Raw genomic sequence first — 23,096 nt, forward strand, 5'->3', positions numbered from 1 at the left:
CACTATTAAATAATATCAAATGTCAAGTGAAAAACCAAATGAGTTGGGGCAATGATACTTCTGTACATAGTAAAGAAAGTCTCAAAATTTCATCTGTTCTACAGGAGTGACTATTTAGCAGTAAACAGAAATGCAATACAACAATTTGGCACAGAAAATAAAGATGACCTTCTCAGAATGAAACTACAGGAAAAATTCAGGTGGGCAAAATGCAATTATTCACACTGGAATTGGTTTAGGATATTGGGGTTTACAACTGCAACACTTCTGTCATGAAGATCATCATGGGACTCTGAGGGTGTGTCTACAGAGCAACATTATTTCAAAATAACTTAGTCTGTGTCTTCACAACAGGCAGTTTTTTTAAATAATGTCAAAATACTGTCAGGCTGGAGGACTTCTTACTCTGACCCCTGTAACCCTCATTGTATGAGGGGTAAGGGAAGTCAGAGGAAGAGTGCTCTATTTTGAAATAAGTTAAGCCATGCTGTGTAGATGCACCCTTAGTGGTCAGACTCTCCATTTCTACACTTTATCCAAAAGGCATCATCCTGAGATGCATACTGACTCTTAAGACTATGGTGGACCAAGGATGTCAGCTACTGAATAACCAGTGCCACTTCCTGTAGTACCTAATTTTGCACTAGCAAACTTCCATCTAAGTAATCACAGACTCTACTTTGCTTTTGAGAGCTGACAAGATCACAGTACACAGCAATATGGCTATGGTCCAATATATTTCATGCACCTCCTTTTAGCACATTCAAATAACTAAGTACAGTGAATTTTAGATGTAAATGAGGGCATGTGGGCATCTAACAAATCTGTCATAGAAATGGCAACATTTTATTTCTACAAAAGTGTGGCTGCAAGTAACTATGGGAATACAAGGAAAGTCCTGTTTAATGCCCCTTTAAGAACAGGCCCTGCGGTATGGTGAGCCCTACAATCATATTCTCGCAAAGAGTTCAAAGAAATCTGAAGAGTCCCACAACAAAGGCTTTATAGCCATGGATATGAAGATAATGGCTGACAACACATTTTCAGGAATATTCCTAAAATGTTATTGCAACTCTACCTTAGAAAGTTTTGAGAGAGAACTAGATGCCTTTCATCTATCAAATTCTTCATTCAAACCAGGCTATGGTTATCAATGTAATAATATTTGATGGGTGCATGTTACTCACCATTGATCGCAGAAATACAAAACAGCCATAGATGTGGTAATTTGCACAGTAGGAGTTTAGACTCTGAATGACCGAGTGAAGTTTTGTGGTGCATTTTCAGGCATGATTATGGAAGTCTTCACAGCATCTCTGTATATCACACCTTGTTACATCAAATAATATCAGTCTGCAACTTCCATGATTACTAAAGTTCCCTTACTTCTTACAAATATTTTACAAAATGAAACAAAAAAATTGTCTCTCTCTCAAAATTAGAAAACTTGAAAGTCTTTACCAATATGGCTGTTTTTATAGATATCACATCATCTGGCTATGGAAGTGGTTCTTTTTCTAAGGCGGCTTTTCTTACTTTTATGTAAATTGTTGTGATTCAGATATATCTCTCTTTCCTCCATAGCATCTGAGTTTTTGAGTGGATGTGTGTATATATCTACATGAATGTATTTTTAATGTCTTCTTAATTTAGTAGCATATAGTAATATGCCTACTAGTTGTACATGTAAATTCTTTAATGACTTGAAAATCAAAAAAGAAGCCTACAAAAAAATGCAAACACAGACAACTTGTTAAGGAGGAGTATGAATGAAACACAAGCATGTAAGGACAAAATCAGAATGTCTAGGGCAGGGGTGGGTACTAAGCAGCTCATGGGCACGACTAGGTTCACCAGGATAGACTTTGGTGGGCTGCTGGTGCTTTATTTATTGTTGTGTACACAGGTACAGCCAGTTCAGTTCTCATTGGCCACAGATTGCCATTCCCAGTCAATGGGAGCTGTGGGAAGTGGTGTCTCGGTCCGCACTACTTCCTGACCTGCAGATGGACAGGTAAAAAAAGTGCCGGCAGCCCTTGGCTGCAAATGGCAAAACTGAGCCAATAGGAGCCGTTAACAGGTTTCTCAAAGTGGTTTTGCAGTCTTTTGCATGCTCTAAGGTGTTTCAACGAGAATTATATTGTTTCTTAGCTGTTACTAATTAAATGTTCATGGGTTCAATTATAATTTATATTAAGGCTTCTTTACACTGTTCTGAGTGAGTTATTCATTACTGCCCCTTTAGACAACTGAAGTAGTTTATGTAAAGAGGCCTTAGTGTAAATGAGAATCTGGCCTCTATGTGTTGAGAGAAGCTGTAAATGTGTACTACACAAAATCATTTTAATGAACTGCACTGGACGTTTCAAATAGCAGACAGATATTGCTACCAGACTTGAACAAACATGCCTATAAGACATAAAAAGACTGTCTTCTGCAGATCCACAGTCACTGGCATGAGACTTTTTCACTTTAATTCTGATCGTAGGCTGCCATCTAGTGAAAAAGGTATTAGTTACACTGTATTTTTGTCTCATTCAGAGTTTATTTTCTCAGAATTTCCAATCACAAGCTTCCAAAGATCATGAATCAGACCCTGCAAATAACTACATTAGCTTTAAAATCTAGAAATGTTAAATGATATACTTTGGGTATTTGCTTTATTATCTACCTTCTTTCTTTTCCTTTAGGTTGAGCCATATGTTCAAACTATTCTCCAAAACCATGAGAGCCAGTAACTTTCTTTTTCTTTTGAATGAAAGTTTAGATTCTGATGTGTTCACAGAATCCCAGGACTTGATTTTAAGAAATCAATCAAATTTTAAATGTCAAAATTAATTCAAAAGAGAGGGCAACACTATTTTTTAACCACATGTATATATGTTTAATATTTTGTGCTTTTAAGGCAAATGAAATAATCTGAAACCAGATTGATAAGAAATAGTAATCGTACATTAGGGTCAAAGGTGGGACCTGGCACACTACAACTGAATGTAAATAAAACAGTGGACTGATTTGTAACAACAATAATAACAATTAGACGCAGGTGACTAAAGTTAGACACCTACATTCATAATACACACACAAAAGCTTTGTTGTGACACAAATAGAGTTGCTATTCATATAACACATGTGACAGAAACCCAGGAGAGGGAAAGGGAAAAGACAGTTACCTATTTCCTTAACTGGTGTTCTTCCAGAAGTGTTGTTCGTGTCCATTCCACCTGCCCGGAGGATCCTCTGGTCAGCCATGGCCTCATCCCCCAGCTGCCTGGAGGGGACCTGGGCCAACTGCATCTGCACCTCCCCTCCCTTCCCCAGACCCAAGTATCTGCTACTCAGCCACCCTGGAACCTGCATAGGGCATATCAAAAGTGTCTTTGAAGATGCTTTTCCCCAGAGCATGTTGGGTCAGAGGGAGCAAGAGGAGGCACAGCTATGGCTGACCCAGGGCTTTTCTGGCCAGTGTTGGGGGAGAGGCTTCTCTGGGTGGGGGTAATTTTGGCTGGCCCAGGACTTCTCTGATGGGGTACAGGCACTCAGGGCTTCTCCAGGCAGCGGGGCCTGTGGCTGACTCAGGCTCCTCTTATGGGGGGCACTTGGGGCTTCTCTGGGCGAGGGGTGGGGCATGTGACTCTGGCCATGGGGGGGGAGAGAAGGTGTGAGTGGAAGGAGTGGAGCTGAGGGCTAGCTTTTCCCAAAGAGGGCTCCACACCCTGCTCACACACCTATGCCTGTGACCCACCCAGGTGATTTTAAAGGGTCTGGTGGGTTTCCTTGGGCTCCTGGGCCCTTTAAAATCACCTGGGCCCCTGAGCAATTTCTTCCTTTACAACCCTCCAGACAGACCCCCACCAGTGGGCCTCAATGCAGCTGTTGACAGTGATAAATTTATGCCAGGTATGGGGAAACCCGCAGCGTGCTTCATTCATCTGGCCTACTGCTAATCTCTGCACTGTGAGCTGCAAGTCCCAAGCCTGTTCCTGCACTTCCTAGGTGAAGGGGCAATCAGGAAAGTCCTGTGTGCTGTCCTTGCCCCCAGGGCCAGATCTACAGCTCCCATTGGCTGGGAACCAAGGCCGGTAGGAGCTGGAGGGCAGTCCTGCAGGTGCAGACACCATGGAAAGCTGCCTGACCCATCAGTCTAGGGGTTGAATATGCTGGCCATTTCAGGGAGCAACACAGAACCTGCCTTAGCCCCATTTTATCACCAACCAGGAGCCACCAGAGGTATGTACTGCCCAGCTGGAGCCCACAGCCTGAACCTCCACCTGCAATTTCCCCCCAAAGACCCCTAAGTTTGGACTACACACAGTTTTTGTACTGCTTTAAATATAGTAATTTAGAAACAGATACTGTTAAAGTAATACAAATATCTACTGTATGCCATTATACTGGTGTAAAAGTACTTTTACTGGTTATAGTTTACTAACCTAAATAGAATAAATGTATACATAAATTTAGGGAATAAATTATACCAGTATAAACACCTTTCTACCATATAATTGTGGGGATGGCATCACTATATCTGTTTCTAAACCCCTAAATTACTTCATCGCTTTAAATGCTTTGTATAAGACTTTGACAATTCTATGTATTGATGAAAAGGAATTATAATGATGTCCACATTGTTTTACTTCAGTGTTTTTCTGTCTGCATTTCACTTAGTTGTTTTCATTTCCATAATTTCACTTGCCCTTCTTTTTCTACAAAATCCTTCTATATACACTTTGGTTTTTTGTCTTATGCTTCCTCATATTTATTGGATTAAATTTTCAACTCCTTTTCCTCTGAATGTTTTTGTTGAGATATGCACACTCATATATGTATTCCTCCCTCATCCAACATTAAAATTAAATGTAAATTGGAGGATGAACACATAGAAGTGCTGGAAGAGACCGGCTTCCCCAGGCACTGGTATTGCCTGAATCACTGGATTTACACCACCAGCCTAGCCAGCACTGATTTGATTGTTAATCTCTTCAGTGCCTCAAGAATATCAGCATATATCCAATGTGCACTTGTAGGGTATGCCTACAGAGCAGTGTTGTTTTAGAATAACTTGAGCTGGAGGACTTCTGACTCTGACTCCAGTAACCCTCAATTTGCAAGGAGTAAGGGAAGTGGATGGAAGAGTGTTCTTCCTTCGTCTTCCTGCTCTGGTGACAGTGCCAAAAGCCGAATTAAGCTATTTCAACTTCAGCTATGCAATTAACGTAGCTGAAGTTGCATAGTTTAATTCAACTTTTGTCCTGCTGCGTAGACAGGCCGATATGGCTCTAAAGACTGGTAGTGCTTATCCTGAAACTCCCATTCATGAAAATTGAGCTTTTCTTAATAGCGGTGATAATTCAAAGAGTTACATCTTTTTAAAAGAGAGAGACTGCTTGCTGTGGTGATAGTGCTGAATGTTAGGAAGATATTTAGGATGATGCAGTGGATACCCTTATCCACTGGGTCTGGGAATGGCTAGCTCACTACAAAAAAGTAATTTTCACCTTTTTTTGGTATTCTCATCTTCTCATCAGCTGTTGGGAGTGGGCCTGATCCCTGCTAATTGAATTAGCCTCATTTGCACTGGTCATCCGAATAGTAATGTAACAATCCCATCTTTACATATATCCCTGCCAAAATGAAATTTCCACTTCCCTTCAGCAAGTCCTTTGTCCTGCTCCATCCCTGTGGCAGCCTGGGTTGGCTGTCTGGCTACTTGCAGGGTGGGCAGAGTGTGTATGTGGGGGGGGAGTGAGACTCCAACCTACCACTTTGTACTCCCCTTGTGGCTATCCTCTAAGCCACTCCAGAGCCCAGCCCATGAAATCTTATGCCCAAATAAATGTATTAGTCTTTAAGGTGCCACAGAACTCGTCGTTTGTTCTTCTTTTAGCAAACCAAAATCTCTGCAGATTTGGTACTTTAGGGTTTAGGTAATATGTACCAGGATAGTAACTAGGAGTTATAGTGGACCACAAGCTGAATATGAGTCAACAGTGTGATGCTGTTGCAAAAAAAGCAAACATGATTCTGGGATGCATTAACAGGAGTGTTGTGAGCAAGACACGAGAAGTCATTCTTCCGCTCTACTCTGCGCTAGTTAGGCCTCAGTTGGAGTATTGTGTCCAGTTCTGGGCACCGCATTTCAAGAAGGATGTGGAAAAATTGGAGAGGGTCCAGAGAAGAGCAACAAGAATGATTAAAGGTCTAGAGAACGTGACCTATGAAGGAAGGCTGAAAGAATTGGGTTTGTTTAGTTTAGAAAAGAGAAGATTGAGGGGGGACGTGATAGCAGTTTTCAGATATCTAAAAGGGTTTCATAAGGAGGAGGGGGAAAACTTGTTCATCTTGGCCTCTGAGGATAGAACAAGAAGCAATGGGCTTAAACTGCAACAAGGGAGGTTTAGGTTGGACATTAGGAAAAAGTTCCTAACTGTCAGGGTAGTTAAACACTGGAATAAATTGCCCAGGGAGGTTGTGGAATCTCCATCTCTGGAGATATTTAAGAGTAGGTTAGATAAATGTCTATCAGGGATGGTCTAGACAGTATTTGGTCCTGCCAAGAGGCAGGGGACTGGTCTGGATGACCTCTCGAGGTCCCTTCCAGTCCTAGTATTCTATGATTCTATGGTAGCTGTGGCATGAGAGTATGGGAGTATACAGAGGCTAATGGGGAGCTATTAGTAAGTTGGTGGTGATACCAGGGAATGGTACTGAGAATTAGATAGGACTAGTATCTCTTCTGGTATCAAGACACGGATGGCACTGGACTGGGGAGAGAACTGTGTTGAGGACATAATATAGAATGGGTAGTATAGGGAATTGGTGGTATTGCATCGGCAAGTGGCTGATATCAAGAAATAACCACAGGGTGGGATGAGGAAGGCATTAGCCAGGGGATGGCATTAGAGAGGGAGGGAGTGGTGTGGATGAAGGAATGGTATAGGTGAATTACTGAGGAGAGGATGATATTAGGGTCATATGTGCAAATGGCTGTAATGAGGGCAGTATTTGTCAGGGCCAGAGGTGAATGTAATTTAAATTTCTTACAGGTACTGTAATATTGCATCATGCCGGTAGGGAGGTGGGGGCTCAGGGCAAAGGGCTAGTAGGGGTTTACGTGTGGATGGAGTACGGGGTGGGCTCAGGGAAGGAGTTGTGAGGATATGGTGGGGGTTTGCAGAAGTCAGGGCTACTTAGCATGGCAGTCAGCAGCAGAGCCCCTGAGAACCCAGCTAGGAGTGTGCCACACCTCCTCCTGAGGCGAGCACCTTATCCTGTCAGCGCTTTCTTACTGGAGTGGGGCACTAGAGTGCACCAGCTTACTTTCACCTCTGGTGAGGAAGTTGGTTTCTGGGAGATATCAAAGAGAAGATGGCATTCCAAGCAGGGCCATAACAAGGGCGGGGCAAGCAAGGTGCTCACCCCCAGGCACATCATAATCAGGGGCGCAAAGCTCAATAAGTAAAAATAATAAGCTGCAAAAGTAAAGAGTGCGACGCATGCTAACCTAAGGAGAGGGGGCGAATAATTATTTTGCCCCGGCGCAAAAATACCTAATTATGGCACTGATTGCAAGGGGGTATGTCACAGGGTTCTGTAGGACAAGGATGAAAGTATTGGGAGCGGCTAGAATCAGGGAGTGAATGAAATCAGGAAAGGGGTGAGATTAGAAAGTATCTGGAAGGTATTGATAAGCATGTGGTAGTGACAAGGGAGGAGTGCTTTCAGGGTGGTATTAGGATGGTGATAGTAACAAGCATGGAGTAATATCAAGGAGGGAGAAAGGATGGGAGGAAAATCAGGTAGGTTGGAACTGATGAACATCAAGGAAGCATTGATTGTGTGATATTGACAAAGATAGTATCAGAAAAGTATTAGGCAGGGAGGGTACTGGGAATATGGCAAGGGGGTAGTATCAGGAAATGAGTAATATTGGGAGAAAGGTTATGTCACAGATAATTATTGTGACAGGGTAACATTGGGAGATAAATGAGGTGACAGTTACTGCAACAGTGAATGGGGGAGTGAATAGTAGATGAAAGGGGGAGTGTAGGGGCTGGCATTAGGTGTATCAGTGAGTGGTGGGTCTGACACTGGGGGTCTGTCTACACTGCAGAGTTTTTTTGGAAAAATGGCCATTTTTCCAAAAAAACTTCAATTACATCCACACTGTACTCGCGTTCTTTTGACAAAAATCAAAAGAACAGAGGGATTTTCCGACAGTGGTAAACCTCTTTCTATGAGGAAGAACGCCTTTTCCGAAAGAGCTCTTTTGGAAAAAGGCATGTGTGGACGTGGAAGAGGGTTTTCTTTTGAAAGAAGAGGCCTCCTGGAAATAACACAAGTGCCTTGGTGGCCACTCCGTCCAAAGTAATCACAACTCTATAGTTCGTGACTCTTGGCACCTCTTAAAGCTGCAGGCACCCTGGACAAGTCTTGTGGCAGAAAGCTGGCCCTGGAGCAGCACCCTGATCACGTGGTTCTCCCTGCCACCGGCTTCCTCACCCATGGCTCAGCCACAAGCCCCCAGATACCCTCCTGGCACTTGTAGGGAGCATGACCAGGACCCACCAAGAGGTACCAAGCAGCGGGTACTCTCCTGGTCTGGAGTGGAGATCCTGTCCCTCCTCAAGCTGTGGGGGAGAGGAGGAAACCCTACAGGATCTCCGACGCAAAGTGGACATTTATGGCCGGATGACCAAGGCCCTGGCAGAGTGGGGACACCCACCCCGGACCTTAGAACGGGTCTGGTGTGAGGTGAAGGAGCTCCACCAGGGCTGTGCGAGGGCCAGAGAACGCAGCTCACACTCCAGGGCAGGACCCCACTCCTGCCCCTACTTCAACCAGCTGCACCAGATCCTGGGGGGTGGGGAAGCCCTTTCACACACACACACACACACACACACACACCCTTAGTCATCGACTCCGGCCTCAAGACAGAGGAGGAGGAGGAGGAGAAGGAGGAGGACACAGCAACCACAGTCACACTGTCCCTGGAGCTGGTACTCATGAGCCTGGACATGTCACAGGCATCGTCTGACGCCGGGGAGGGATCTTCAGGTGAGTGCTCTCAGTTTTACACACACACACGGGGTGGGGGAGGCGGGCACAGAGGGGATGGTGTGTGAGCGTCGCTTGGCCCTCTCAGGCTGGACATCATGCTGCAGTCTATACATGTGGAACCACGTGCAGATTTATTGTGCATGATGCGGACTCAGCAGGCAGCCCTTGAGCACCTCCAGGCTCCTGCTCCCAGGCTCAGGGGAGGCCACACAGACATCTGGCCCTGGGTGGGGAGAAGCCCTTCCACTGCCTGACACGGTTGGAAGCAGGCTAGCCACAAGGGTGCAGGCACAACCCCAGACACACCAAGGATCCCACACACAGCACACAGGCACACCTGCACGTGCAAGGCACCACCCACTCCAGCAGACAGCGCTGTGAGCCACAGGTGTGTGTGCCAGCCCCAGGGAAGGCCAGGCTGCTCCAGGTTCCTCTGCCACCCATGGGATCCCACAGTGACTGAACACTTCCTTTGCCTGCTTGTCCGTCGGGGGGAGGGAAGCGGGCAGCATGTTTCCCTGGGCACCTCAGGGCCCGTGTGAGGCAGGGCCTGCTGTGGAGGCCACACATAGCTTTGTTCCTGGGACATTCCCCTCCTCTGGCCCGAGGACTGTTTGTCACTGCTCACAGAGGTGGGCACGGCCTCAAGGACAGAGTCTGCATGGATGACTGACCGCCCCTCACTTTTTGTGTTCTCCAAAGAATGGGTAATTACATTTTTGGGTGTAAAAAGTACAAAAATAATAAAGCGCTGTAAAACTTAAAACAAAAATGCAGTTTTCTCCAAGTTTGCTATTTCTTTGAAATACCAGGTGCAGCTTGACGCCGACCTCCCCACAGCATTTCAAAGTGGCAGCACCACATGGAGCCAGGGGTTAGCAGGGGAGTCCTGTTGTCCTAAGGCTGTTGCTACACTTCAAAGGAGGAGGTGCCCTATTGACTAATCGACTAGTCAATTACTCAATATTTAACATCCCTAGTTGACACTGCTATGTTGGTAAGGGTGTCACTCAGTGTATTGGTGAAGAACTGGATGACAATGGATGTACTCGTAGTGCCAGTGGTATGTTGGCAGCAAGATTAAGGAAGGGAAAGCCCCAGGCTAAAGGGGCCCTGCAAAAATTCATATTTTAAATTCTCATATTTTAAATTTTTATTTATATATTTGTATTTTTGTTTGTTTGTTCTTGTAAGACACCTTGAATATTTTAAATAGGGTAAAAATATTCAAATAAATAAATAAGATCTCTGGGCAACCAAAAATGCAGATGTTTTTGCAGGGTCCCCTTATCACTGGGCCCCAAGTTTCAGCCACTAAAACCGCTGCATTCTGACCCTATCTTATGGGGGGGGAGGCGGCTCCATGTACTGCTGTTCTCATCCTCTCCCATGTTGAATTGGAGCTGCAAGTGCCGGAAACTCCATCCAAGCACTTCCCCCACCTGCAGGCTCCACTCCACAGCTCCCGTTGTCCAGCAATTGAGGCCAGCAGGAGTTTCAGGGGGTAGTGTCTGTAGGGTACCATGCAGAGTCACCTGTGCCCTCACCTGACACGCAGCATATGGGTGAATGTTAGGGTGACAGTCGATGTACAGGGTGACAGTGGTGTGTTGGTGGGGTGACAGTGTACGGGTGAAGGGATGGTGACAGTGGATGTACGGCAGCATGACAGTGAATGTATTGGTCCCAGGGTGACACTCAGTGTGTGGGTGACAGTTTGGGTGAGAGTGGATGTATCAGGGTGACTCTCGGTGTATAGGGGAGGGGATGGTGACAGTGGATGTACACGGAATGACAGTGGTGTGTTAGTGCGGTGACCCTCAGTGTCTGGGCAGGGCCGGACTGAGCCATTCCAGTGCCCTGGGCAGACAATTTAATTGCGCCCCTGGTTGGGGGAGGGCCCAGCCCGGCCCAGCCCAGCTACCACTGCTGGCGCGCAGCCCGGGGCTACCCGAGGCGGGCCAAGCCTGGCCGTTCAGGGCCCCACGGCTACAAGGGGAAGGGTGCTGCTGGCCGGCGCTGCGGGGGTTAATGTGGCCCCACCCTGGGTGGCCACTGCAGGGTGGCTGCTGGGAGCTGCTGCAGCCCACGATCCCCATAGATTGGTGCCCCGGGCAGCTGCGTGGCTAGCCTATGCCTTAATCCAGCCCTGTGTGTGGGTGAGGGTTTGGGAGACAGTGGATGTATAGGGGCCAGGGTGATACTCAGTGTGTGGGTGAGGGTTGGGCAACAGTGGATGTATTGGGGCCGGGGTGACACTCGGTGTGTGGGTGACTGGGTGACAGTGGATGTATTAGTGTGACACTGAGTGTGTGGGTGAGGGTTTGGGTAATAATGGATGTAGACAGCAGTGCATTGACAGGCTGGGTGAATCAGGGGTGGCCTGATGGAGACAGTTTCTGAAGTTCCTTTCTGCTGGAGTCTTATGAGCTCATGGGTGTGCAGAGCGTCCCGCTGACCAGTCTCACACTCTCTTGACTCATTGGTCAGCAGCACTTCGGGGCTGGTTGGGAAGTAACAACTAAGGATGTGAAGTAACGGTTAATTGACTAGTTGAGTAGGCGATGGAATTTCTATCGACTACTCAACTAGTCAATAGGCACTTGCACATTTCAAAGGAGGAATTTGGAACTCCACATGTAGCCCGGGCCAGCGGGAAGTCCCGCTTACTCTGGGTTGTACGTGGTGTGCCAGCTCTGAAATGCACAAGAGTCCCCAGCAGTGGCTCTTGGGCATTTAAAGAATCAGCGCAGCATGGAGCCTGGAGACAGGAGCAGACTCAGGGTCCCCGTTGACCCCGGGCTCTATGTTGAGCTGCCGATTTAAAATGCCATGTAGAGCAGGGGTCAGTGGGGAGGCTCCCCACCTGACCGCCGGTTCAATGCAGCATTTCCCCAGAGTCCAGGGTCAGCTGGGGACTCCCTAGCTGTTCCCCGTGGAAATGCCGTGCTAGAGCCCGGGATCCGCTGTGCGGTGCTGCCACTTTGAAGTACCCCCCTGTTCCCACCCCTTGGCTGCCACTATCTGATAGAGACAGCAAGGGGAGGAATCCGCTAGTCTACTGATATTTGATAAGCATTTGCTTATTGGATAGTTGATTGGTCCTTTACAGCCCTGGTAAGTAGGGGTGAGGCTGCAGTTCCACTCCCCTCCACAAGAGGCAGCATCACGCAGCGACCTCCCTCCTTCCTTTCACTTCTTGGTGGCTTCCGGCTGCGCTTTTGCGCATGCGCCCTCCAACTGTTCAGCAGCCTGTGGAGCACGTGCGCGCCCCTTTCATGGGGGGGGGGAGGGCAGGTGTTACTTGAACAAGCACTCCTAGCTCGCAGCGCGTGCGGCCCACGTGGGGTGGGGATGGGTGGGGCCACGGGCGCGGTGCGCTTGGTCCTTATTGGCCTTGGGGAACAACGCCCCCCAGAGGCTGTTGCATTTCAGGGCGCGAATGCTTCGTGGATAATTGCGCCCGCGAGAGGGAGGGAGGGAGGAGGAAAACTCTATCCACCACGCATGCGCGGTCTCTGCGGCGGCTGCCCTTGAAGCGCGAGGGGCCGCCCCACGCTCAGTCGCATCGTCCTGATGTCATCGGCGCGCGCCGGAAGCGCCGCGTGTTGCCAAGATGGAGAGTAAGGGCTCGGTGGGCTCCTGCCTGGGGGTTTCTGCAGCCCCCCCCCGTTTGCCTTGCGCCTGTCCCGCGGGGGCTCTTCTCAGCCCGCCCTCGAGCGCTCCTCCGTGCGTGGCCCCGGCAGATGCGGGGGGGGGGGGGGGCAGTCGCGCGCAAGCGCAGGGAACGCGAAACGCCCCCCCCCCCCAGCTCTCTAGGGCGGGGGCGGGTCTGTCAGACCCCGCAGTGGGGGCGGGGGGAGCGGTGCCTCTGCTGACGGGGCGTTTTGTGTTTCAGGTGTGATTTACAGCAAGCTCCCGCCGCAGGCTGCCAAGCTGCTGGATCTCCAGGTACCGCTGCTTCCCCTGAGCCTGTGCGCATGGGGCTGTGCACCTGCGATTTTTGTGTATGGCTGGCGCTGGGCGTTAACAGTGTCTGTTTCGGATCAGTCATTTGGTCCAGATCTTGTGGTTTACGGTATTTTTCCTCTCCTAAGAGAGGTTAATCAAGGCATCCTCACAGGGATCTGGATATGCAGGGATAGAAAGCAGGATATCCAGAGATTTACAGGGCTCCAAAGATGGTCTTGGCATTGAGTTCTAGTCTTGGCATTTTGTCCAGAGTCATTCAGTAAGCACAAAATAGTTTCCACTTTGATTAGCAACTTATTCATTCTCAGAGCTTCAGTGCTCCCAAGTTGATCTGTGCAGGCAAGACCCTGCACCTATGTGGAGTCTGGTTAGAGAAAATGGACCTCAAATCAGGCCCTGGGCCCTAATTTTTTCTTACATTTACTGGGGGGGGAGGGAGTCATCCTGAATAATTATGCCTAATGATTTGAATGTCATTGGCTCTTCTCCTACCTGCTCTCTGAGAGTCAAATTTGGAGCCTCATAAACTTCATTGTGTTTTAGTGAATAATGCATCATGTTACAATGTTGGGTAAACTGGCCTGTCTTTTTTTTCATAACAGCTGGTGGTGTATGTTTAAAGGAAACTTTCAGGAAATAACTTCTACATATCCCTGAAAGTAATGTTTTCTATTTGAAACAAGATTCTTAAAAATCTGTGGACACTTCAGGGGAGAAACTTTTACTTTTCTTGCACAAATTATGGTCTTATCTGTATTTTACTTTTCACATTAGGACATTCCTATGAGAATGTTGGCTCTTAACAGAGAAAATTTGGAATTGGATAGCTAAAATTTTTAGTGGCATATGAACTCTTGCCTTTAAGTAATTTGTTTTAAGTCAGATTTGTCTGATTATTGATAGATGACTTATTTGTAGGGCCCTACTAATTTCATGGTCGATTTCGTGGTCACAGGATTTAAAAATTAGTACATTTCATTATTTCAAATATTTAAATCTGAAATTCTACAGTGTTGTAATTGTAGGGGTCCTGACCCAAAAAGTAGTTATGTGGGGGGGAGGGTCATAAAGTTATTGGAGGTGGAGGTCAAGTTATTGGAGGTGGAGGTATAATCACAGAATACTAGAACTGGAAGGGAACTCGAGAGGTTAAGTCCAGTTCCCTGCTCTCCTAGCAGGATCAAGCACCATCTGGATCACCTCTGACATATATCTGTCTAACCTGGTCTTAAATATCTCCAATGATAGAAATTCCACAACCTTCGTAGGCAATTTATTCCAGTGCTTAACCACCCTGACAGGAGGTGTGGTTTTTTTACTTCTATCCTTCCTTCTGCGCTGCTGTTGGTGTGGTGCTACCTTCAGAGGTGAACAGCTGGAGAAAGGTAGGTGCTGGCCAGGAGTCCAGCTCTGAAAGCAGAGCTGCCAGCAGCAACAGTGTAGAAGTAAGAATGGCAAAAGGTATTTTTGCCCTCACTGCTGCCTGCAGAGCTGGGACCTCAGACAGCAACCACCATTCTTCGGCCACCCAGCTCTGAAAGCGGCAGTGCACAAGTAAGGATGGCATGGTGCCCAGTCAATAGCTGCTGTTCTCCAGCCACCTAGCTCTGAAATTGGGAGCACAGAAATAAGGTTTGGTAATACCATTATGCCACACCCTGAAATATCCTTCCACGCCTCCTACAATTCCCTTTTGTATCAGGACCCCCAATTTGTGAAATGCTTGTCTTTCCTGTGAACTGTGTATCAGGGTAGGGCTGTTAAAATGAGTTTATTCACGTAAATGTGTAGCTGCTGAAATTTTCAACAATCATAGGTTATCATGCAGGGGGCCAGTCAGCTCCTGACTATCTTCCCCTCCACTGTGCTGCTGCCACTGTATCAGAGGATGCAGCATGGACAGGGACAGGCAGCTCCATGTGAGCTGGTATGTGCAAGGTAGCCAGCTTCAGAGCCAGCTCCCCACACTTGCTGGCTTCCGCCTCCGTCCATCCCCTCTTCCGTGCATTGCTGCTTCTGTATCAGAGGCAGAAGCTTGGCAGTTGGGCTGTTGTAACCATCCACTTTAACCAATGAGCCCGGACTCATCAGTTAACTGTGTAAACAGCTACACTTTCACATCCCTAGTTCAGGGTAGGGTAAAAGCACACTAAAAACCAGATTGCATAGTCCATGATGCATTTTTCATAGCCATAAATTTGGTAGGGTCGTACATACTTGAACTGAGTAACTTCACTTCTGTAAGTTATCTAATGTCTCTGCAATAATTGTCTTATAACTAACAACTAATGAATAGATTTCCATGTCCCAAAAAATAGTCACAGATAGCACTGATATGGCACCCTTTTAGCCTTTTCAGAGAAGAGAATGTTGGGATGGTTATGGGACACTAAATTACTGCCCTAATTCTAGAATTGGTTCCCTCATTTAAGGATTTTGAAGCACTTTGGTGGGTCAGTGTGGAAATGTTTTGTGGAAATATAAATGACTTCAGTATCTAGAATATTAGTTTTCTGCTGATATTAAAATTTAGTATGTATTTAATAGCAGTACCGACTACTGATGAGACAGCTAGTCAGTGATATTCTTAACTTCAACTTTTTTGTTTTGTTTTTGGAGCCTCAAGGATCAAAGGAGGCAGAAGCTTTTGTAAATGCTTTTCTGAAGCGTAGTATGCCACGACTGAAAGATGAAGCCATCCAGGATAAGCTAACCCGAAAAGCTGTAGTTCTAGAGCATTGTCCTAGAAGAAGGAAAAAGGAAAAACGGAAGAAAGCAAAAGGGTTTTCTGCCAAACAAAGGAGAGAAATGCGACTCTTTGAAATTAAACCAGAACAGCAAAAGTAAGAACTTCAAAGGCTTTCTTTCTGTAAGTTATCAGTAAAAGTTAAAAGCTTCTTAAAAGTAGTGTACATGCAGCAGCATGTATGTATTGGTGTTAACAGTTATTAATTAGAAGAACTTTTAATCTTTTGTTCAGATAATTTCATTCTCTGTTTGTCATGACACTTGCAATGCAAGGACAGTTTTGTTTTTTTTATTAATATTTTACAGCTATCTACTGTGCACTGTGAAAATCATTAGCATTGCTGCCTTTCTGTGCTTGTAAATCTTGATATGGTGAGAAGTCAATATCAAATTACTATATGGGGCCACAGATCTCTAGTAAGATGAGAATGACAGTGACCAGACTTAGTATCTCACAGTGCATTAAATGCTCTTATTAAAATGCATTCACTTTACATTTCCCAACTATGGTTGCAAACAGAACAGTAGTTTCTAAGCATGTAAAATGCAACAGCCTATGTGATGTATATTACAGTACATGCATTTTTTAGAGAGAACCTTATTTTGGAACGTTATATAGTTAATGACTTCATGGGATACTCATAGTAACAAGTTCTAACTTTGCATGTATATTGTAGTTTGTTTAGTAGTTGTATCTTGCAGACCTCTGTAAAGATATTGTATATTCTGTCTTGTCTCGTGCTGACTATTGTAGATATGAGTTGTTTCTGCCGTTGCATGAACTCTGGAAACAGTACATCAGGGATCTGTGTAATGGGCTCAGACCAGATGCGTAAGTTGAGTTTATTTTTAAAAATTTAAGATTGGTCTTTCAAAGACTATTGTAGTTTAATCACAATTATAAAACATGTTGTATATTTTTGTACATGCAAATATGTACTGACTTTTAACACCATAAACAAATTTCTTGTAAATCAATTTTTAACTATGTATTTTTTTTTAAGACAACCACAGATGATCCAGGCCAAATTGCTAAAAGCTGATCTCCATGGAGCTATTGTTACAGGTATTACTTTTTTTGTTCCTTTTTTGTAGACTTCTTCCAAAGTCCTGTGGGGTGACAGTCACCTTACACTTTATATTGTAGTCTTAGTATTTATGTAAACTCTCCAAATGTTATCTGTTTTGGAGTAGGGATGTAAGCGACTAGTTGACTACCCAGTAAGCCACTACTCAGCTAGTCGCTCCTTCCCCCACCTGCTGCCTCTGTATCAGAGGTAGGAAAAGTGGGGAGTAGGAGCCGGTGCTGGGGGAGCTGGCTGAAAAGCCAGTTTCCCCCACACTGTCTCCATAGTGGGACAGGGGAGGCAGAGGCTCGGGGACGGGGGGGGGAGGGAAATGGCGCAAGCCGAGACCGAAGCAGTCCCAGCTTATGCTGGGTCCCAAACACTGCACCTCTGCCTTTTAAATATAGTAAGAGCCCTGCAGGGACTCAAGCAGTGGGGAACCTGGGGCAAGCAAGGACTCCAGCAGTCCCCACTCACGCTGGGTCCCAACTGCTGCACCCCTGCCTTGAGGTGCAGCAGTCAGGACCGGGGGAAGCAGGGACTGCTTGAGTCCCCAGTCTCCCCAGGCTCCCTGCTGTGCCTCTGCCTTTTAAATGTAGTTAAGAGCTGTGGGCTACTTGATTAGCTGATTGATCGAAATTTAACATTCCTGCTTTAGGGTCACACATTCAGACCACGTTATTTGACCTACTACCCTTCCCAGACTTACCCGCTATAGTTCCTTTAAGTACTTCTGGAAACTCTTCTTTGTTAGAATTCATTGTTAATATGCACAGCCACCAATACCTGTGTGATTGCTACTAGTATCAGTTTGACTTTATACTAGAATTCGATATATTCATTCTGAATTACTATCTACCTTTTAAAATTATGGTGCTACAAAATGGATTACTAATTAAATATGTTTTTGTTTTCAAATTTGACTGAGTTATCTGTTTTGTTTTTTTAAGTAACTAAATCAAAATGTCCCTCTTATGTTGGGATCACGGGAATTATTCTACAGGAAATGAAGCATATTTTCAAAATTATCACTAAAGAAGACAAATTAAAAGGTATGTAGTACAAGTTTTCAGTATCTTTCATATTTTGAGTAGTCAGAAATACTGTTCTTGCATACTATTCATCTGCTGCTTTCTTTGTATGCCCAAATGACAGTGTAGGCTATATAATACTTATTAATCAAAATTATGCAACTATGTTCTTGTCAAACAGAATTCTTACCAGAGCAGAACAGCCATGGGCAGATTGGCTTTGTGGAAAATAGCAAAATATATATGGAATGTTTATCTGTCACTTTTGATGCTCTTTCTGAAATACTTACAGGATGTTTGAAAACATTGGATGCTCTTTAGCATTGGAATTATTGAATTAAGGCCTTTTAAAACTTGGTCATGCCAAATACCAGAACTTTGAAGGACAGAGATTTTCAGTAGTACTTAACTGACAATTTTTTTTTCTCTTTAACTTTCAGTTATTCCCAAGCTTAACAGTGTATTTAGCTTGGAGGTTGATGGCTTTATTTCCCACATCTATGGTAGCAAGTTCCAGCTTAGAGCAAGTGAGCGTTCTGCAAAGAAGTTCAAAGCAAAAGGAACTATTGATCTATGACTTTAAGGAAATTCGAAGAGATTGGGGCTATGCTCATAAACTGAAAACCAAGTTTAAAAACATGGACTTCTACATCTTCTAAAAAATTTCTTTATACAGAAGTATGAATTACAAGAAAAATTTAAATTGCATCTGTTTTATGTATGGGGGAGGGGTCTCCCTCATTCCTCAGATTGCAGTAATGTCAATATTTCATTTCTTGAAAAATAGAATAACATTTTTCATCCTTTTTTATAGTAAACTATTTGATTCACATCTCTTTATTTTAAAAAAAAATCCTTTTCCAATTATTGCTTCACTTAATGTAAGTTTTTGGTTTTGTTGTTTTAGTGTGTATATAATAGATTTCAATTTACTTATTTGCAGATAAAACATACTGTGAAGCATGTTACTTGGAAAATGGATGGATCCCAATTCCTGTTGTTAAAGGATGTCTCTGACTTATTTCATGGACAGACAGGGTTACATGGAGGAAGTCTTCCATACATCTTACAGTGTTTGTAAGAAGACTGTAGAAGATTTAAGGCTTCTACACTATGATCACTGTTTGGTGGTATAAATATCTGATATACATGATATAATTTTTATTAGTTAAATTTTATACAGTTGCTTTAAACTATTTTTTTTTCTATACCAGGAGCAGCTCTTTCAACTGATCAGTTTCATATTGACCTATGTGTTCTTATGTATACACACACCAGTGCTTACAAACAATATACAGATGAGGGAAGCATAAATGTATAGATAAGATTGGAGCAGTCTTTCTAGCTGCAAAGAATGAAACTATAGCCTGTCTCTCTCACTGTGGTGGGACTTGACTCAAGAAATTTAAAGAAGTGGCTACTCTGCCAGATTACCCATTTTGGCTGTCTTGCATTTGGAAACTCTGCAGAGATCCCTTTAAAATAATAGGACACTTGTAGATTTCACTGTGAAATAGAATATAACATTCACAGGGGAAGGGTTTACTCAATCCTTTTTGCACCTTCCTCCAAGTCTTCTGATTCTTTTTAAAAATTCCAAATACTATATGGAGACCCCTCTGTTTTGAATCTCTGACAATTATTAAATCAGATTGCTCTTCCCTCACAGCCATCCTAGTGTGGCAAACAAGAAGACCTAGTCAGCGACTCCTCCTGATGGCCTTTTAAGGTTCATATGTGTGAGAATATTTAAAGGGGGGAATAAATTTAACACTCCTAAAAGCAGTGCTGAGAGTAAGTTTTGTAATGCAAAGCTTCTTTATTGGTGTACTTTGCCTATGTTGAGGAAATGAAAGGAATATCCTTATACATTTTGCCCAAGAATTGCAATTTATTTTTCAAAGACTACTGTGCTGAAACGGTTTAAAAAAATTGAACATAGGCTTATGTTGTAGTAAAAAGAAAGACAATATTAAACTAGTCAAGATTTTGAAGAGCACCTCTGAAAACAGAAAATGTCTTTGTAGGTAAAATTCTCAGTGCATAAAATCTTCCCTTTCCAACCTTAATATTTTGATATGTATTTATTGTATATAATGTGCAGATGTTTGCACCATTAATGTGTTTTGTATGTGGTTCTCTGGATTTTAGTGTGAGTTTGTTTAATAGGTAAGAGAAGAAACATCCTTCCAATAACTGAGCTTTTTCAGTCAGACTCTGGAGTAAAGGGTTCCTTCCCAACACCCTATAATCTCCTCTTTGAAATAGCATATAATCTTGTGCCAGGGAAATTACTAAATGCTCAAATCTATGGTGCTGCTACATAACTACCCTCTAAAGAATGCTTCAGAGTGCTTTCATCTTCTTGAAGACCAACTGAAAAACAGTGAATTTCCTATCTCTCGTTGCTCTGGAGTTCCTCTCCTTCCTAAGAATCTTATAGTATGTAGTGATCCCTGGGGAAAGGGCAGGGATCAGTGTTCATGTCCCACTCTCCATTAGTACCTGGGCCTAGCCAGGAAAACCAATTATCTAACTAGTGGACCAAATCGATGATGAATTCCAATCACGTGCACCCTGAGACGTTGTACATATGCTGAGGATTACAAAGGATGAGAAGCTGGATGGGTCACAGTGACTCAGTTAACAGTGTTGCCAAGAAAGCTAGTGGTACATTAAGCTGTATTGGTGGGAGCATTGCCAGCACATTGAGGGAAGTGATTATTCCCCTCTCTTCAGCGCTGGAGAGGCCATACCTAGTGTACTGCATCCAATTTTGGGCCCCCTATCACAGAATACATGTGGATAAACTGAAGAGAGTCCAGCGGAGATAAATGAAAATGATTAGGGGGCAGGAGCACATAACTTGAGAAGCTGAAGGAACCTGTCTTATTTAGTCTGCAGAAGAGAAGTGTGTATGGGGGATTTGGTAGCAGTCTTCAACTACCTGAAGGGCGGGGGGGCAGTTCCAAAAAGGATGGAACTAAGCTATTTGAATCTATGCCTCAGTGATGGCAGAGGACAGAATAAGAGCAATGGTCTCTAGCTCAGGGAGGGAGGTCCCACACTACAGTGTGGGAAGTCTGGGTTGGCTATCAGGAAAGAAAATCACTAGGAAGGTGATAAAGTACTGGCTAGGGAGGTGGTGGAATCTCCATCCTTACGTTTTTACAGTCCAGTTCGACAAAGCTGGGGCTAAGTTGATTTAGTTGGGGTTGGTCCTGCTTTGAGAAGGGGTTGGACTAGATCCGTGGTCCCCAACCTGGTGCCCGCGGGCGCCATGGCGCCCGCCGGGCACTTTACATGCGCCCACGGAGCAATCTGGGCTGGCCGGTCCCGGCCCCGGGCGCATGGCCGGTCCCGGCCCCGGGCGCATGGCCGGTCCCGGCCCCAGGGGCGCCGCGCGTGCCCTTGCCGGCTCCGGCGCTGGCCTTGGCCCCGCGGCGCTTACGGGGGGAGGGCGCGCGGTGCGTGGCTATGGGGGGGGGGCCCCTGGGCGCGTGGCTATGGGGGGGGCCCCGGCCCCGGGCACGTGGCTATGGGGGGGCCCCCCAGCATGTGGCTGGGGGGGGCTGCCCCCGGGCGGGCAAGTGTCCCCGCCCCCTGGCGCCCGGCGGGCCAACGGCCACGCCCCCTGGCGCCCGCCAACCTGAAAAGGTTGGGGACCACTGGACTAGATCTCCTGAAGCCTATGATTCTAACTCCTTGTGGGAACAGTCATATCTGCTCTCAGCCTTCCTGGCTTGTTTGTCCTAGCAAAAGCTGTTAGAAAAAGAACAGGCTGAACCAGAGGTGACTGGGGTAATAGGTACTTTTATTGTTGATACTCATTTGGTCTCGGATCCCTCCTCCCTGGGATGTGAGCAGTGTTCCCTCTAAGCTGTGTGGCAGCACAGCTTCATGGGTGATTAATCAGCCCTGCTCGGTCAGAAGCTCAGGGCTCTGTGCACAGAACTTACTGACTGGATACAGCTGTGTGCTCATCTATCCTGAGCAAGCAGGGAAGGAGGAATTAAAACAAGTCTGTAAATCCTAGAAGCAGGGTATTCCTGTGCCATGCTCCACTAACATGGTTGCAACTACAAAGACCCCTTATTTGACCCTTACACACCCCCAACATAAGCTATTTTAGATAATCTCATTGTAATAGACAGGAGGAGTGCTGACCAGCCACTAAAAGGTTAAACTCAGATAGCTAGTAAAGGTGTTGGCTGGGGAGGGGCTGGGAGAACCAATCGAGATAGTGTTGAAATTTGGATTGGATATAGATTCCTTGTCTCCTTTGTGTGGGAGAGAGAAACCAGGAGTTGACACACAGAATGGTTTAAACCCAGACAGGGCTACTGTGTCTCCAAGGAATTTGGGGCATGGCAATGGGCCAAACAAAAAAAAAATTAGAAGCAAGTAAAAGGAAAAATGAATCTAGTTGCGTTCTGGGTGATTTTTCTTTATTTTGTGGTTTGGTTTGAACTGCTCTATGTGAATCTATGCCTCCCCTCCCTATTTACGACCTTGCATTGTGCCCAGAGACTTTTCTCTGTGTTTTAATTTGTTTTCCTTAGTTGTTCTGTAACATCTAGCAACCAAGTATGCTTTTTCAAGTTTCTTTTGTTTTATAATAAAAATCACTTTTTTTTAAGGTGGTGATTTGATTGTCCTGAAAGGGCTGTTTCTGTGTGAATCTACATACTTCAGACTGAAGGGTCAGCTACCAGAGACTGCAGCTTGTTTTTCTCTCTCCTTTTTTTTTTTAAGTTCTTTGGGGGCAAAAGAGCTTACGGTACCCCGGAGGGTAGGGGAGGTTCAAGGGTTCACCCCTAGTTTTAGGGATAAAATTACTTGATTGTACTAGCAATTCTCCAAAATCTGTGTATTGTGCTTCTGCAGGGAAGTTTTGGATAACCAGCGCCTGTAGAGGCAAGATTTTTTTTTAAGCTCTCTTGCAGGCCCTCACCTTCTGCACTCAGAGTGCCAGAGTGGGGAACAGCCCTGACTCTCGTAAAATAGGATTTCCATTACCTGAACATCATAGTAAACCTGCTCTGACCCAGTTCCTGTGTGACAGGGCTTTGGTGTCCTATCATTGGGCCTGTGAGACAAGCTGTATTCTGCAACTTATTGGACTGTGTGTGTGTGTGTGTGTGTGTGTGTGTGTGTGCGCGCGCTCCTGTCCCTCAGATCAGAGGCAGTCATATAGCTGTTTCAAAGTTTCATTCTT

At 45.2% G+C, this 23,096-nt stretch overlaps 1 protein-coding gene across 3 annotated transcripts; it reads left to right on the forward strand.

Annotated features, from left to right (window-relative positions):
* Positions 1 to 12,532: 12,532 nt before the first annotated feature.
* On the forward strand, positions 12,533 to 22,517 carry POP4 (POP4 ribonuclease P/MRP subunit). 3 transcript variants are annotated; one of them, XR_016350506.1, is made up of 8 exons: positions 12,535 to 12,683; positions 12,959 to 13,011; positions 15,652 to 15,875; positions 16,535 to 16,612; positions 16,785 to 16,846; positions 17,798 to 17,899; positions 18,319 to 18,556; positions 18,822 to 22,517. XR_016350506.1 is itself a non-coding variant. In XM_075940184.2 (7 exons), the coding sequence occupies exons 1-7, from the start codon at positions 12,677 to 12,679 to the stop codon at positions 18,893 to 18,895; spliced, it is 600 nt and encodes a 199-aa protein (XP_075796299.2). In that variant the 5' UTR covers positions 12,533 to 12,676; the 3' UTR covers positions 18,896 to 22,517. The 3 variants fall into 3 exon arrangements, 2 of the variants coding, with proteins under 2 accessions (XP_075796299.2, XP_075796298.2); XM_075940184.2 differs by lacking the exon at positions 18,319 to 18,556 and having other exon boundaries at positions 12,533 to 12,683; XM_075940183.2 differs by having other exon boundaries at positions 18,319 to 22,517.
* Positions 22,518 to 23,096: the final 579 nt, after the last annotated feature.

The sequence above is a fragment of the Pelodiscus sinensis genome, chromosome 12 (genome assembly GCF_052426305.1).
Source record: "Pelodiscus sinensis isolate ZL-2025 chromosome 12, ASM5242630v1, whole genome shotgun sequence".
NCBI classification, from domain to species: Eukaryota; Metazoa; Chordata; order Testudines; family Trionychidae; genus Pelodiscus; species Pelodiscus sinensis.

Coding starts and splice junctions, on each gene's coding strand:
- POP4 (XM_075940183.2), top strand. Junction 13,012..15,651: donor CCAAGCTGCTGGATCTCCAG/GTACCGCTGCTT, acceptor TTGTTTTTGGAG/CCTCAAGGATCAAAGGAGGC. Junction 16,847..17,797: donor CCATGGAGCTATTGTTACAG/GTATTACTTTTT, acceptor TGTTTTTTTAAG/TAACTAAATCAAAATGTCCC.